The following is a 15,501-nucleotide window of genomic DNA, read 5'->3' as shown; positions in this document are numbered from 1 at the left end:
ATATTTACAAAATAACCTCCACCAAACACGAATTTGCTTCAAGTTGGCACCTTATCATGTTTATGTTTGAGAAAGTAAACACATTTCAGTAAATATTTTCTTTATAACTTTAACTTGTATCAGATCTGGCTTCTCTCAATAATTACAAGTCTATGATTCAATAGTGTGATTAGTCCGAACAGAACGTGTAGTATTCTGAATGCAGTACAACGTGGCAGGTTGTGAAGGGTAATGGGCAAATTGATCAGAAATAGCTACTGGGAATACGTTTGCTTTAAACTGTTGACAAGAACTTATTAAAGTATTTTGGTCATAATGACATTACCATGAATGCTTGATATACTCTCTTTGACATTAAGCATGGAAGTAAAGGCACCCTTGTCATACCCCTAATGTTAAAAGTTGAAAACTTAAAAGACCCCAAGATTCCCCTTATTTTGAACACTGACAGTGATATATGTTTACGCCTCACTAATTTAATGGAAGCAACTGGCCATGGAACATTTTCATGATTTTTATCAAGTTTTGATAGGAAATTCTTCAATACCATTACCGGGTTTAGACATTTTTCAGGAAATTTTGATTCAGTCAGTGTCCTAGAAAATTAACCTGATTATCTATCGAGACACGATTATTTACAGCCCACTTTCATATAGCTGTAATATCGGAAATTGAGGTCCTGATTACATCAATACACAAAATATTTCCTATATTATTGACATAATTATAATATGGAGAGCCCAACACCATGTTGTGTACAGCGGCTGCTTACTGTGTTCCTACTGTAGAACCATGACCAGGATATACTGCAGACTGACTTAGACCATCTTTGTCTGTCTTACAGACCCTGATACAAATATATATCAAATACAGCCCATGCAAGTCTATAATGCTTGGCAAGTCTAGATTACTGCAGTATCTGAAAATGAAGAGAGTAACTGGGCTCCCTTTTATTTATATTTTTATTAAGATAACTGAACAACTGTTTTTTCTGTACGACATGTTCATTTCAGAGACTAGATGTTAGTCTACCCAGTACTGTGTGGGGTCACACGACTTCAATAAACAATATGGTTTCAACAACAGCCTCATATTACCTACTGCTGATATTAGACAACATATAGGAGCGTGCATGTCACTGTAGCCATGCTTGGGTCTCAGGCTCCACCGCAGGGTTCAATGATTCTGTAAGGGCACTGTTATGTCATTTGAACCTGTTTCTGTCTTGTTAAACTGGTTCTGACACTGACTATCAGCTGGCTGGGCTGTCCACATGTCTAGATTACTGTATTAGATGGGGCTGATCCAGTGTTAGGTAAGTGTAAAGCCAGACTGAGGTAAATCATGTCATGTTTGTGTGATAAGTATTGTTGGAATTACTCAGCAGTTATGATACAAAGATATATAGACATTTGTCGTAAACATAGTATGACATGAACACTAATATAATGTTCTATTTATTACCGAAGAAGATGTCTACTTGCAGAGCCAAATTTTAGTGTTTACGTTTAAGGACAGCAAGTCGCAACAGCAGCGGAACCACAATTTTTCGAATGACGTCAACAATCTTCAGCTATGACGTTGTTTCTAGTGTGACATCATTCAGACCTCACGTCACAATAAGATTCAAATGAAGTCAATAATTTCATCTGGATGACGGAAACAATAGATGACGGATGACAGAATCCTAGGGCACATGTGATTTTTATGAACCCTGATATGTTTGCCCTCGTAGGTAATAAATCACTGATATTAGAACTGGGATATGTCATATATCATTGGATTATTTGAATATGTCCTTTATGTATGTCATATCAATTGATCTTTTATATACTGATCAAGGAATGCTAATCCACAAGCAATCCCAAACCAAACTCATCATTCTCAGAAGTGCTAGAATGTTCATCCACTGCCAAATCTCACTGTATAAGGGAAATTAGCTACATATTTGTGTAAAATTGTGCTGTCATATTTGATGACAACTCTCATTTTCCTTTATCAACAGATGAAAGGTTATCAAACATTGAGTTTGAAGGAAACTATTTTTTGTAGACTGATTTCCAACCACTTACTGGTAGACATGCTAAGCAGTTTGTCAAACTGTCCTTCTATAGAAGCTAATTGCCAGTTTTCAACAATGATCAGTCCTTCTGAGAAATATATATTCATAATGACGATGTCTCCTTGGGGCGTGGATTGACTGATCAATGCATATCAGTTGTACAGGCTCCAGTGACAGTATACTGATGTCGAGTTAAGTATCAATATTTAACATTGATGGCTGACTGCTTAGTGGGGGCGCACGGGTGGCCCAGTCATCTAAGGCACAGCGATTCGCTGTGCAGAGTTGCGTCCCTTGGGTACGCCAGAAACCTATGATTGTGGGTTCAAATCCCGGTTCGTGGCAATTATGTTTCTAGGTTTGTCAGCACCATAACCGTGCTCGTGGGTTTCATCAAAGTGGTAATCGTCTGAAACCTGCATCACTTCGGGCTTTCCTCCCACATTAAGCTGACACGCCGCGATATAACTGGAATACTCTTTAAAGCGGCGTTAAACCCAACTCACACACACACACTGCTTAATGGATCCTTATTTGAATATAAGAAATAAATGAATTGTGGTCGTTGTTTATCGTACAATAAAACACTACTCCCCTCATGGTATATTCTCCATGCAGTGTTTTATTGTACAATAAACAACGCCTACTCATGGTTTATTTCTTAAATAAAATGAAGCATGACAGATGTTTCACTAACAGGAAAATATATTTTAATGATTGGATTATCATAACTGCAGGAATGTGAATAGTGACAGTTTTGAATGAAACCGTGTTGCAGATTTCTTATTGCCTCAATTTTCATGATCCCTATCCGTTTTGTAGTTTACGATGTCTGACGCAAGAAGACGAAAGGGTAAAGGTGGAGGTCGTAGTACAGACCCAAGGTCAAGGTCAAAGACGCCGACAGAGAGCGGAAGCGATGGGGGAGCACCTGACGTGGTTACATCCATCTTCAGCAATGTGGTCCTGGGAGTGATAATGATGTGTGTGTGTGGCTACGCCCATGCCTGGCTAATGTACACACTGCATGAAAATAGAATGTGGTTCACAAACATCAAGGTAACCTATACAACTCAAAAAAGGTTCAGGAACACACAATTTATTTCATATTACCATGGTGAATCTGTGATCCTTTGACTAATTAAATAAAGTTAAGGACCACCCAATTCTTTCATATTACTATAGTTAATCTGTCATGCCAATAACTACAGTGCATGTGAATTGTAATATTTCAACATAATTACAGCACAAGTAATCATATAAGGTTCACTATTTGTTTGTAACTAGTTGTGTAACAAGCAGTCTCGTGCTATGTACAGGTTCCTGGGAACTCAGCTTGCAGCTGTGGGACAGAAACAAAGCTGAAGCAGCATACTTTGTTGTTTCATTGTAGGCAGCTCGGTCATAGAACTTATGTTGGAGGATATAGGAACATAGTAAGCTAACCGTCTGGGTATGATTATATGCAATCAACCAGTTTGACCATCCCATCCGTTTTTGCCTCTAAGATAAACATAGGTTGATAATATTTTGTAGACATACATCTTCATATTGGCAATAAAAGGTTTGGTAATGAGATGTGAATGTGAATGTGAAGTTTTGTTGTTGCAGGAGGTGGAGAGGGAAATATCATTCCGCACAGAGTCTGGCCTGTACTACTCCTACTATAAACAGATGGTGAATGCTCCATCTATATCACAAGGTACTGTAGGAAGATAAAACAAATTGTGGAATGATTAGTTGACCTGGTCAGGCATGTTGAATTGAGTGACATTGCATCTTCAATTATGTCAGTGTTATGTGTATGTAGTCTTTATGTGTGTACAGTTGATGTGTGTGTACAATAGATATGTGTGTATGGTTGATATGTGTGTATAATCGATATGTGTGTATGGTTGATATGTGTGTACAGTTGATATGTGTGTACAGTCGAAATGTGTGTACGTTTGATATGTGTGTACGGTTGATATGTGTGTACAGTCGAAATGTGTGTACGTTTGATATGTGTGTACGGTTGATATGTGTGTACAGTCGAAATGTGTGTACGTTTGATATGTGTGTACGGTTGATATGTGTGTACAGTCGATATGTGTGTATGGTTGATATGTTTGTACAGCCGATGTGTGTGTACAGTTGCTATGTGTGTACAGTTGATATGTGTGTACAGTTAATGTGTGTGTACAGTTGCTATGTGTGTACAGTTGCTTTTTGTGTCCAGTTGATATGTGTGTACAGTTGCTTTTTGTGTCCAGTTGATATGTGTGTACAGTCGCTATGTCTGACAGTCGCTATGTGTGTCCAGTTGATATGTGTGTATACTGAGAATGTATGTACAGTTCATGTGTGTACAGTCGATATGTGTGTACAGTCAGAATGTGTGTATATTGTTGGTTCTGTGTGCAGGTATCTACGACCTGATCCATGACAAGGTGACAGAACACCCGAGTGTCATCAACATCCTAGAAAGAATGAACGTCTACCAAGAGGTGGTCCTGGCCATCATGTACAGAGTCCTGGGGGTCAAGGTGAGTCCTGGGGGATCAAGGTGAACACTGGGTATCTTGTACAGAATACTGGAGTTCAAGGTTGAGTATAAGGGGTCAAGGTGAACACTGGGTATCTTGTACAGAATACTGGAGGTCAAGGTTGAGTATAAGGGGTCAAGGTGAACACTAGGTATCTTGTACAGAGTACTGGAGGTCAAGGTTGAGTATAAGGGGTCAAGGTGAACACTGGGTATCTTGTACAGAATACTGGAGGTCAAGGTTGAGTATAAGGGGTCAAGGTGAACACTGGGTATCTTGTACAGAGTACTGGAGGTCAAGGTTGAGTATAAGGGGTCAAGGTGAACACTAGGTATCTTGTACAGAGTACTGGAGGTCAAGGTTGAGTATAAGGGCTCAAGGTGAACACTGGGTATCTTGTACAGAATACTGGAGGTCAAGGTTGAGTATAAGGGGTCAAGGTGAACACTGGGTATCTTGTTCAGAATACTGGAGGTCAAGGTGAGTGAGTATAAGGGGTCAAGGTGAACACTAGGTATCTCGTACAGAGTACTGGAGGCCAAAGTAAGCACTGGGTATCTTATCCAGAGTACTTGGGGTCAAGGTTGAGTTTAAGGGGTCAATGTGAACACTGGGTATCGTGTACAGAATACTGGAGGTCAAATGTTGAGTATAAGGGGTCAAGGTGAACACTGGGAGTCACATTGAAGCATTAAGGTAAGTTCTAGGTATCTTATATTTGTTTGTTTGTTTGTTGTTTAACGCCTCACTCAGCAATGTTCCAGCTATATGACGGCGGTGGTATCTTATATGAAGTTCTTGGATCAAGATGATTGCAAGACTTGTCTACCATTGTACCCAGGTAAATCTACAGATGACAAAGATCTTCATTGAAGCATGTTTGTCTTCTTAGTTTACTTTTCCGCGAAATATCACAACATGGAGTGAATCTCGTATTTGATGATGTGATTGGTCTGTCTACAGATGTTGCCGATCCTCTTCTACATCATATGTACCTTTGCACTCCACGCCCTGCTGGTGGCTGCTCTCTTCACGTCAGCATGGATTCTCAGTGGGACATGGCTGGCAGGCGTCCTTACATCAGGGTTCTATGTTGTCAACAGGTTCGTTACAGTCATATTTTCTACCAACAAAATTAAAAATCATTTTCAGAGTTGCCTCCCTTGACCCTGTCAGGATATGCTGGTTGTGGGTTTGAATCTCAGATTTGCCTAGATTATGATATAAGCAACATACCAATGTTCATAGGTTTTTAAACTTCAGCAACCTGTGAGAATTTTGGGGAATGTAAAGTTCTACTGTATTGTTCAATCCAACTCACTAACTGGCACGGGTGGCCCAGTCGTCTAAGGCGCCGCGATTCGCTGTGCAGAGTTGCATCCCCTGGACACGCAAGAAATGATTGTGGGTTCGAATCCCAGTTCACCCCGATTATATTTCTAGGTTTGTCAGCACCATACCCGTGTTCGTCGGTTTCACCGAAGTGGTAAACATCTAAGACCTGCATCACCTCGGGCTTTCCTCCCACATTAAGCTGACACGCCGTGATATAACTGGAATAATGTTAAAAGCGGCGTTAAACCCAACTCACTCACTCACACCAACTCACTAACCTCTGATCTGTGATGGTGGCATGTTCCAGGATTGACACAACTCGTGTTGGTTACACCATTCCCCTGAGAGAGAGTTTCTCCCTCCCATTCCTGTGGGTCCAGGTGACTGCCATTACAATCTACTTCCAGGCAGGTGCCATTTCCAAACTCAAAGAGGTAAGTCAGGTTACATAACTGCTGTTATTTCCTTGAATATCAAATACACCTTGTGGGGATCTAAAGAAGACTAAATCTGTGGAAGTGATCACAAACTGCAATAGAAATGTTGATTAGGTGGCAACAATGGCTGCCTTGTTTGATGAAACGTTGATGAGTCTCTGGTTTGCCTGCTTCAGATCTGAATACACTAACCAGGTCATGATTGGTTTCTCCCACAATAGCTGACCCTCTGATGTTCTTGGTGGCACCTAGGGTTGTTTTGAGGGAAAAATATTTTGTTTGTGAAAGTACTGGGCAAAAACTGTTCTGTTTTACCAAACATGAAAATTTTCCTCGGATTCCCGGAATTCCGGGATTTGTCCTTGCAGTTTTATGTAACATGTACTTATTTTAATCCTTGTTTTCAAAATTTTCTTGGGGGCGGCATCACCCCTAGATTGGCCTCGTTACTAAAAAAAAACAGTTTTGCTATTGTCATGTCTGTTCTACATAATAAAAAAAACAAATTGCTCACCATACATGCTGGATACCAACAAAAACATTGCATGACTTTATGCAGTGAGGTAAAACATATTCATTGATGCAAAAAAAACATTGTATTATTGCAAACTAGTTCCAGGAGCAGAAACATATATATTTATTCCGATTGTCTTGTCATCTCCCACATTGGATTGTACACAGAAACTTATATATGTATTCCGATTGTCTTGTCATCTCCCACATTGGATTGAACACAGAAACATTGCTGATGTGGTTCATGTTATGCACTGACAGTCTGTTTCTGTGTTTACAGAAGGTGCTTCTGGCGGTCATCCTCACGTTCACATTCCTCTTCGCGCTGTGCTGGCAGTTCAACCAGTTTGTGTTCCTGCTGCAAGTGTCGACTTTATTCGGAGTCTGGATCCTTGGCATCATCCCAGCTTACAAGGTAACACCGAAGTCTGATAGGTCCCGGTTCACACACTCACCCGCTGCCTTGGAAGGGGTAGCCCTGGCCACATCACTAAATCCCAGGGGATTCCGGGTTAGAACCGGTCCCCGGCTACGATGTTTCAGGGGTACATCTTACCTGTCCACTTGTGTATTAAACCAGCAGTTATGACTCCACAAGTTACTAAGGGGGAAATGTCTCAGCTGGCACAGCTCCAGATAAGCTTTTGGTGTTGTGGGTATATTACCCATGCATTTTAAAATCATTGGGTATCAGTAATTCTATCTGGGTATTCAAATTTCTGTTACCCACTAGTTTTTACACATGTAGGTATTTAAGTTAAATATTTAAAAACACTATTCATCTGGTCCCTGCAAACTGGTGTCATGTGGGTTCGAGAGCTTTACAGGACTCAAAAATACCATGATACTTCCACAAGAAAGTGTGATGGCAAATGATCATGATGTAACTGTCATCGTGGAGTCTGGCAAGGTTGACGGAATGCCCCGTTTATAATTTCAAAATAAGTAGCTGATTTGCTAATCGAATACGCAGGGTTACTTCACAATATTTTGATGATGCGTACAAGTTTTATTTTTGTAGCGTATCTGTTATGTTTGTTGCGTATTTGATACACTTGGATTTTATTTTACTGCATATTTCTGCATTTCTGTGTATTTTACGCAGATACACAGCTTATCTGGAGCTCTGGCTGGTGTGTCATGGTACTGCATAGAATAGTGTGCTCAGGGTTTTGTTACATTTATACTTGCCAGGACTATAGTGAGGATCAGGAAGGGCCAGCGAAGTAATGGCAGGTTAAATGAGATGATAATATGACAAATACACGTTTGATGAATGCCATGAAAACAACAATTATTCTTTTACCCACATATCAGTAAAGTTTGATGTTCAGGATAACTACTATAGCTATTTGAGGAGGATCATGAACAACATGGCCTAGTGAGTGGGAGGGTAGAAGTAATGATGTGGCTGTTTGACAGGTACGCAACATGCTGCATGTGGTGATGGCCACCATGCTGCTGGTGTGCCTCTTCCAGTTCATCAACAAGATGATCCTGGTGTCCCTCGGGATGAGCCTCGTCCTGGCTTCCTATGCTGTCATGTACATCAAGGTAGGGAGTCTCACCCTGGTCTGGGAGAAGTGACAAGTTTGCATTCTGTGCAATCTCATTAAAATCAGATCTTAGTTTTCGCTACCGCTAAACAAAGATCTAAGGACATTCCTTTACGGGTCACGTCAGACCGACCTTGCTCGAACTTTGACCGACCTTTCGAAGGACTGACAAGAAGTCGACATTAGCCAATCAGAAGGTAGCTTTCTCGTGCTTTACGGCACTAATTTCAAATTGGCGACTATGCCTCGAAACATATTTTGACAAATTGTGGATTAAAAATTTGAAACCTGAACAAATGAACATTTTTAAATGGCTAGATTGTATGGATTCAGTCGTTAAACCCGTAACTGCCCTTCGGAATACACCGTGTTAAAGTTTTCAAGACTTGCAAGATTGAAAATCACATTCCGACTGTCACTTTCATGATCTGGAAAGCGACTCTCTGATTGGTCAGATGAAAGGTCGTTCGGACATGACCCCTAATTGGATGTCCTCAGATCTTTGTTTAGCGGTAGCGAGAACAAAGATCTGATTTTAATGAGATTGGCATTCTGTGAGAAGTATGCACTGTGTTGTGTTGTCTGTGAGAAGTATACGTTGTGTTTTCTATGTGAAGGATACACTGTGTTGTGTTGTCTGTGAGAAGGGTACTGTGTTGTGTTGTGTTGTCTGTGAGAAGGATACACTATTTTGTCTGTGAGAAGGATACAATGTGTTGTCTGTGAAAAGGGTACTGTGTTGTGTTGTGCTGTCTGTGAGAAATATAGACTGTGTTGTGTTGCCTGTGAGAAATATACAATGTGTTGTGTTGTGTTGCCTATGAGAAGTATACAATGTGTTGTGGTGTATTGCCTGTGAGAAGTATACACTGTGTTGTATTGTCTGTGAGAAGTATACAATGTGTTGTGGTGTGTTGCCTGTTAGAAGTATACACTGTGTTGTGTTGTGTTGCCTGTGTGAAGTATACACTGTGTTGTGGTGTGTTGCCTGTGAGAAGTATACACTGTGTTGTGTTGTGTTGCCTGTTAGAAGTATACACTGTGTTGTGTTGTGTTGTGTTGTGTTGTCTGTGAGAAGTAAACACTGTGTTGTGTTGTGTTGCCTGTGTGAAGTATACACTGTGTTGTGTTGTCTGTGAGAAGTATACACTGTGTTGTGGTGTGTTGTCTGTGTGAAGTATACACTGTGGTGTGGTGTGTTGCCTGTGAGAAGTATACACTGTGTTGTGGTGTGTTGTCTGTGAGAAGTATGTACTGTGTTGTGGTGTGTTACCTGTGTGAAGTATACACTGTGTTGTGTTGTCTATGAGAAGTATACACTGTGTTGTGTTGCCTGTGAGAAGTATACACTGTGTTGTGTTGCCTGTGAGAAGTATACACTGTGTTGTGTTGCCTGTGAGAAGTATACACTGTGTTGTGTTGTCTGTGAGAAGTATACACTGTGTTGTGGTGTGTTGTCTGTGTGAAGTATACAATGTGGTGTGGTGTGTTGCCTGTGAGAAGTATACACTGTGTTGTGGTGTGTTGTCTGTGAGAAGTATGTACTGTGTTGTGGTGTGTTACCTGTGTGAAGTATACACTGTGTTGTGTTGTCTATGAGAAGTATACACTGTGTTGTGTTGCCTGTGAGAAGTATACACTGTGTTGTGTTGCCTGTGAGAAGTATACACTGTGTTGAAGTGTGTTGCCTGTGAGAAGTATACACTGTGTTGTGTTGCCTATGAGAAGTATACACTGTGTTGTGTTGTCTATGTGAAGTATACAATGTGGTGTGTTGCCTGTGAGAAGTATACAATATGTTGTGTTGCCTGTGAGAAGTATACACTGTGTTGTGGTGTGTTGCCTGTGAGAAGTATACACTGTGTTGTGTTGTCTATGAGAAGTATACACTGTGATGTGTTCCCTGCAGGGGGAGGTGGAGAGATCTGCTGGTGTGATCAAGGGAATCGTGACGACGGTCGTCTACAGTGTGCTGGTGCTGTTGCTGGCGGGAGTCATCACGACGCTGCTCAAGGTAGGCCCCGCTCAGCTGTCACTCTAGCAGTGTCCTTGCCTCCCTGAATACTGGATTGTTACTTATGTAGGATATAGTCTAGTTATCTCATTGGCCAGCAGCTGACTGGTACAAATCCATGCATTTCACATTACAAACCTCTACAGCATAAAACTGACACATGACTATCATTCCAGGGATTTGTCTAGGATTCTACACCGATTGCCCTTGGCAGGCAAATTGTTAAAAAAATGTCATTGTGTTCAAAATTGAGATTTTTTAGAAGTTCTTCCTACATTCTGAGGTATTTTAACATTGCAATACTGTAAGAATATGCATGGAAGCCTCTCCCTCTCTACTGGGCCTGTTATCGTGTTATTACAGTTACCTCTACAAAGCCAGAACAATAGTTATAACTATATTAACATGAATTGTGAAATTCCAAATTGGAATTTTTGGCTGACATTTTGGCCAAAATTGGGTCTGTCTGAAGTAATGTGTCTCTATGCATGATCTTTGGATGTAGGGGAAATAAATACATCCGTGCTAATGACTGGGGTAATTGTAGGATATAACAGGTTGGTTTCTCGATGGATAATGCTAACTGAAAAAGTACAGTTCACAATTTGTAATCTGAGGCCCGTGGCTTGTCCAGGTGTAGAACCTGTGTTGGAGAATGGTGTGCAGGCAGTTTGTTGAAATGTGGCAGAAAAACAAAGAGATTTTTATCATCCATCAGTCAGCCATCCGCTTTCCATTTCTGGAGCAGAACTCTGAAACAGTTAAATATTTCTTGTTGAAACTTTCTATGTAGATCTAGTGGAGAACTGGTACCTTTGATTATTTGGGATTTTTATGCTTTATATTTTGTTGTATGTAGATCTAGTGGAGAACTGGTACCTTTGGATTATTTGAGATTTTTATGCTTTATATTTTATTGTGTTTTCATGATTTTTCATGATGAAAACAAGTGAAATATTTCTGTTGAAAGTTGCTATGTAGAGTGGTGTAGTCTAGTGGTGTACTGGCGCCTTTTGATGATTTGGGATTTGTAAATAATTGAACGGCATTAATCTTTTTCTTCACTGAACTGACGTATCCAGTGGTAATGAACCCAAGGTGGGGTATAAGTAGCCAAACTCTATGTCCGAATTTCACCAGACCGGGGGATGTGTCATCCACATAATTTCGGGAGTAATCTGAGATTTGTCAATGTATGTTTTCTTCCAGCTGTTGCTGCAAGTCGATGCTGATGACCACATATTCAAGTTCCTGAGTGGGAAGTTTGGTTACGGGAACCAGAGGTGAGTAGGACTCCTCTCATGAGTTGGAGTGACAATTCAGAACTTTTACAATTTGCAATAGTTACACAAACATACGAATGGGCCATCGGTCAGCATTACACATCAGAACGTCCCAGACAAACATGTCTGCCATTTGAGAGGTGGCTTTGATTGTAGTCGGATGTAAAGTTGTGATCATTGCTGAATAGATGCATATAGGGGGTCTTCCAACCAGGTGTAGTTTGGGTAAAGATGAATGGTAAAGTGTCAATAAGGTAACACTCTTGTTTTGTTGTGCTATGAAATATTGCAAGTCTAGAATGTAATAATGACAATAATCAATGATGTAACTTGTCAGCAAGTTTGGACCAACAGGCAGTGGATGATTGCAATGCTTTGATAGGTCAGTCTGTTGTTATTCCAAAAATAGTAGACCCGTGAGTTCGAATAGGTCTTCGGCAACCCATGCTTGCTGCAATGGGTGATTATGCTTGTCGTAAGAGGCAACTAATGGGATCGGTTGGTCAGGCTCGCAGATTTGGTTGATGCATGTCATCATATCCCAATTGCATGGATCGATACTCATGATGTCAATCACTGTATTGTCTGGTCCAGACTTGATTATTTACAGACCGCCGTCATATAGCAGGAACATTGCTGAGTGCGGCGTTAAACAACAAACAACAACAACCAATAATAGACAGCATACAGAAAAATATGTTATGTGCTGGGGCCATTAGGTTACATCATTTTCAGTGTTCGAAACTTATACGTGAAAGTCAATGATGTTAAAAGTTAAAGATTTAGGTGGTCCCTAGATTCATATGCTATAGAAGCAAACCTCAAGGACTCCATACCCCTTCATTTCAAACAGGGATGGTGGGGTAGACTAGTGGTCAAAGCGTTCGAACGTCACGCTAAAGACCCGGGTTCGATTCCCTACATGGGCACGTGTGAAACCCATTTCTGGTGTCCCCAGCTGTGATATTGCTGGAATATTGCTAAAAGCTTCATAAAACCACAATCACTCACTCACATACTCATTCGAACAATGATGCAAGAAGATAAACCAAGTTAGAGGAGTTTTGGTCTGTGAGCTTGCACTGTGCTGAGAAGCATTGTTTGTCATGATATTGTGTCAGTGTCTTAAATATGTGATCATGCTGCCATTAGTGTGAACAGTGGGGCATTGTTGTACAGCTAATGCTCCTGTGTTGCAGGGACTTTGACTCCCGTCTGTACCTGTGTCTCGGGGCGTTCAACTTCCTGACTGGCGACACATATGAACGCCTGACATCTGGGCTGGTGTTCCCACCCTATGCTCTGTGTCATGCTGCCATGCTCATCATACTGGTCGTCGCTGTCATACAGAACTTCAGGTTGGTGGCCTTCCTTAAAAAATGACTGCTCCCTGATATATTTATTTAGGATTTTACAATGTATGGTCCCAACCCCTGGGTAATCTGCACCCTACTACTGCTTGTGTAGCTTTATATCCTGCACATGGTGTAGGTTACTTCTAGTAAAGTACAGGTTCTCATACTTTTTTCTGGCAAGTGTGGGTTCGAATCCCGGACAGGACTCAACCGAAAAAAGTACAAGAATCTGTACTTTACTTAGAAAGTGTTATCCCAAATATAACATTTGTTACATTTAACCACTTTCTAAATGGCATTGGGTATTCATAGCTTTTTGGCCATGGGAGCCGTGCCAATTGACACTTGTCAGAGGGGTACTCAAAGTACGTGATCTAGACTACCAGTTGTCGGACTTTCATTTCTGTGGAAGCCTCGGTGGCTGACTGGGTTAGATCGCTGACTTTGTGTGCTGGCGATTAGGTGCCTCACTCTGGCAAATATGGGTTCGAATCCGGGACAGGACGAAAAAAAAAGTACGAGAATCTGTACTTTACTAAGAAAGTGTTATCCCAAATATAACATTTGTTACATGGTGTATGTTGTTGATATGTTTTCTGTTAGCGATTACAATGTGTGAACCCATTCTTGGTACCATGATATTGATGTGTATAGCAATGTACTCACTCTTTGCTGTCATTGTACCCAGACGACTTGAATCAATACCAACACCAGAATTGCTGGCCTGTTCGAAGCTTCTGGATTGTAAAGACTCTGACCTGTTTCACTTTGGCTTTGTGCTTTCCTCTCACATGTTGCTGACAGTGTCATATCACAAAACGAACTTGAACCCTCTCACTCACTCACAAACCCAACTCACTCACTCACAAACCCAACTCACTCACTCACAAACCCAACTCACTCACTCACTCACTCACTCACTCACCCAACCACCCACTCACTCACTCACTCACTCACTCACTCACTCACTCACTCACCCACCCACTCAACCACTCACTCACTCACTCACTCACTCACGCAATCACTCAATCACTCTCCTCTTGATGATATGAATGGTGTGAAAGGCTGTATTTGAAAGGACATGTCACTGACTTCTTTCCCTGCAGTAAACCAAATGAAAGCAAGATGGCTGCTGAACCAGCAGCAAATGGCAAGAGCCAGTCTGCTGGAGACAAGGTCAAGGTCACAGAGACACCAGCCAGCCACATCCTAAGCAACCGACCAGAAGTGGCCTATATAGCAAGTAGGTCACTCCACATACACCTCCTCCAGATCTACAGCCAATACCAAATGTAGACAATATCAGTAAACATTTGTGGCCAAGGTTTGGACACAGGCATTATAAGTTCTGGTACTAGTTTTACATGCAATGTTTCTTCTCTAATATGGTCCACCATCTTGAATTCTCTTTCTGATTAAATCCTCCTTGGGGCACTTATTGCATTTTCCTTGCTCAAGAAAATCTACATGACATAGTTGTAACCATTTTCCTTAATAAAAAATGTTACCACACAAAAAACTTTGTTTTTGTATGACCACCCTTACGGGGCCTCACCACCAACGGCGCCTCACGCCAGGGGGAGCAACTCTCACCCAAATCACTTTCCTTATGTCATCTGTAAGAGACAGACGTGTTGATTTTTCACACAAGACAAAATAAGAGAAATCTATCGTTCGACAAGAACCATGGCTGACCAAACTGTATGTATGGTACATATCTTTTATTGCAAAGGCGTAATACCTCGCATTGTGAAGTTATAGAGTTGTAATTGACGCCACGTGCATGGTACCTTTGAATTCAAATGGCCGTAATGGCGTCCATATTGTAGTTCCACGGGCTGATACATGTAACACCAAGGCCATTAAGAAACGGCTTGGGGTTTTGTTATATCATACAGCATTGGTCTACAATTTTTTCCTTTACAAAACCCAAGGTGGTGTGTTAATTTATAAACTACACTTACCTTTTTTACGGGTTTTACACCTTAGCGCGTAACACGCCCCTTTGGTGTTATAATTATACTACGACATTGGCTATTAGTATCGCGTTACAAATCGCATTCTACATTACATTTCACAATTTATGCACGTATCTTTCCAATCTTTATATCGCACTGATACACGTTAATACCCTTCCCGCCCATCTCAGAAATTACGGTCTTGTTTACAAAGACCTTCAAACTGTGTACGAGTTGTTCTAAGACAGGCACGAACGCTGCCTGATATGTCTGGCAGAGGACATTGCCTTTACCCCCCAAAAGAGACAAGTTGACTTGTTCCACTTTAAAGAGGTCTATTAAAGGCGGGGGTAGATATCAGATCTACTAAGACATCCCCCCCTCCCCATCTAAAAAGGGTAAAAAAGCTGCCGAGATTGTCTCCCCCGCTCCCTCTCCGGGGGCCGGGGGAGAAGGCTCGAGG

At 41.2% G+C, this 15,501-nt stretch overlaps 1 protein-coding gene across 3 annotated transcripts in view; it reads left to right on the top strand.

The window, feature by feature from the left end:
* The window catches only part of LOC139474020 (protein C-mannosyl-transferase DPY19L3-like), a 48,986-nt gene that overhangs the window by 17,701 nt on the left and 15,784 nt on the right, over positions 1 to 15,501 (top strand). For all 3 annotated transcript variants that reach the window (XM_071256877.1, XM_071256879.1, XM_071256878.1), the window contains exons 2-12: positions 2,885 to 3,121; positions 3,674 to 3,764; positions 4,466 to 4,587; positions 5,551 to 5,690; positions 6,230 to 6,356; positions 7,153 to 7,287; positions 8,295 to 8,426; positions 10,338 to 10,442; positions 11,652 to 11,725; positions 12,925 to 13,083; positions 14,187 to 14,323. In XM_071256877.1, the coding sequence (XP_071112978.1) occupies positions 2,891 to 3,121; positions 3,674 to 3,764; positions 4,466 to 4,587; positions 5,551 to 5,690; positions 6,230 to 6,356; positions 7,153 to 7,287; positions 8,295 to 8,426; positions 10,338 to 10,442; positions 11,652 to 11,725; positions 12,925 to 13,083; positions 14,187 to 14,323 (1,453 nt within the window). In that variant the 5' untranslated portion in view covers positions 2,885 to 2,890. The remainder of the gene's footprint in view (positions 1 to 2,884; positions 3,122 to 3,673; positions 3,765 to 4,465; positions 4,588 to 5,550; positions 5,691 to 6,229; positions 6,357 to 7,152; positions 7,288 to 8,294; positions 8,427 to 10,337; positions 10,443 to 11,651; positions 11,726 to 12,924; positions 13,084 to 14,186; positions 14,324 to 15,501) is intronic.

This window comes from Haliotis cracherodii, unplaced genomic scaffold (genome assembly GCF_022045235.1).
Source record: "Haliotis cracherodii isolate W230 unplaced genomic scaffold, xgHalCrac1.p SCAF_3, whole genome shotgun sequence".
Lineage (NCBI taxonomy): Eukaryota > Metazoa > Mollusca > Gastropoda > Lepetellida > Haliotidae > Haliotis > Haliotis cracherodii.
Note: the sequence above shows the minus strand (reverse complement) of the source record. Positions and strands in the feature narration are given on the sequence as shown.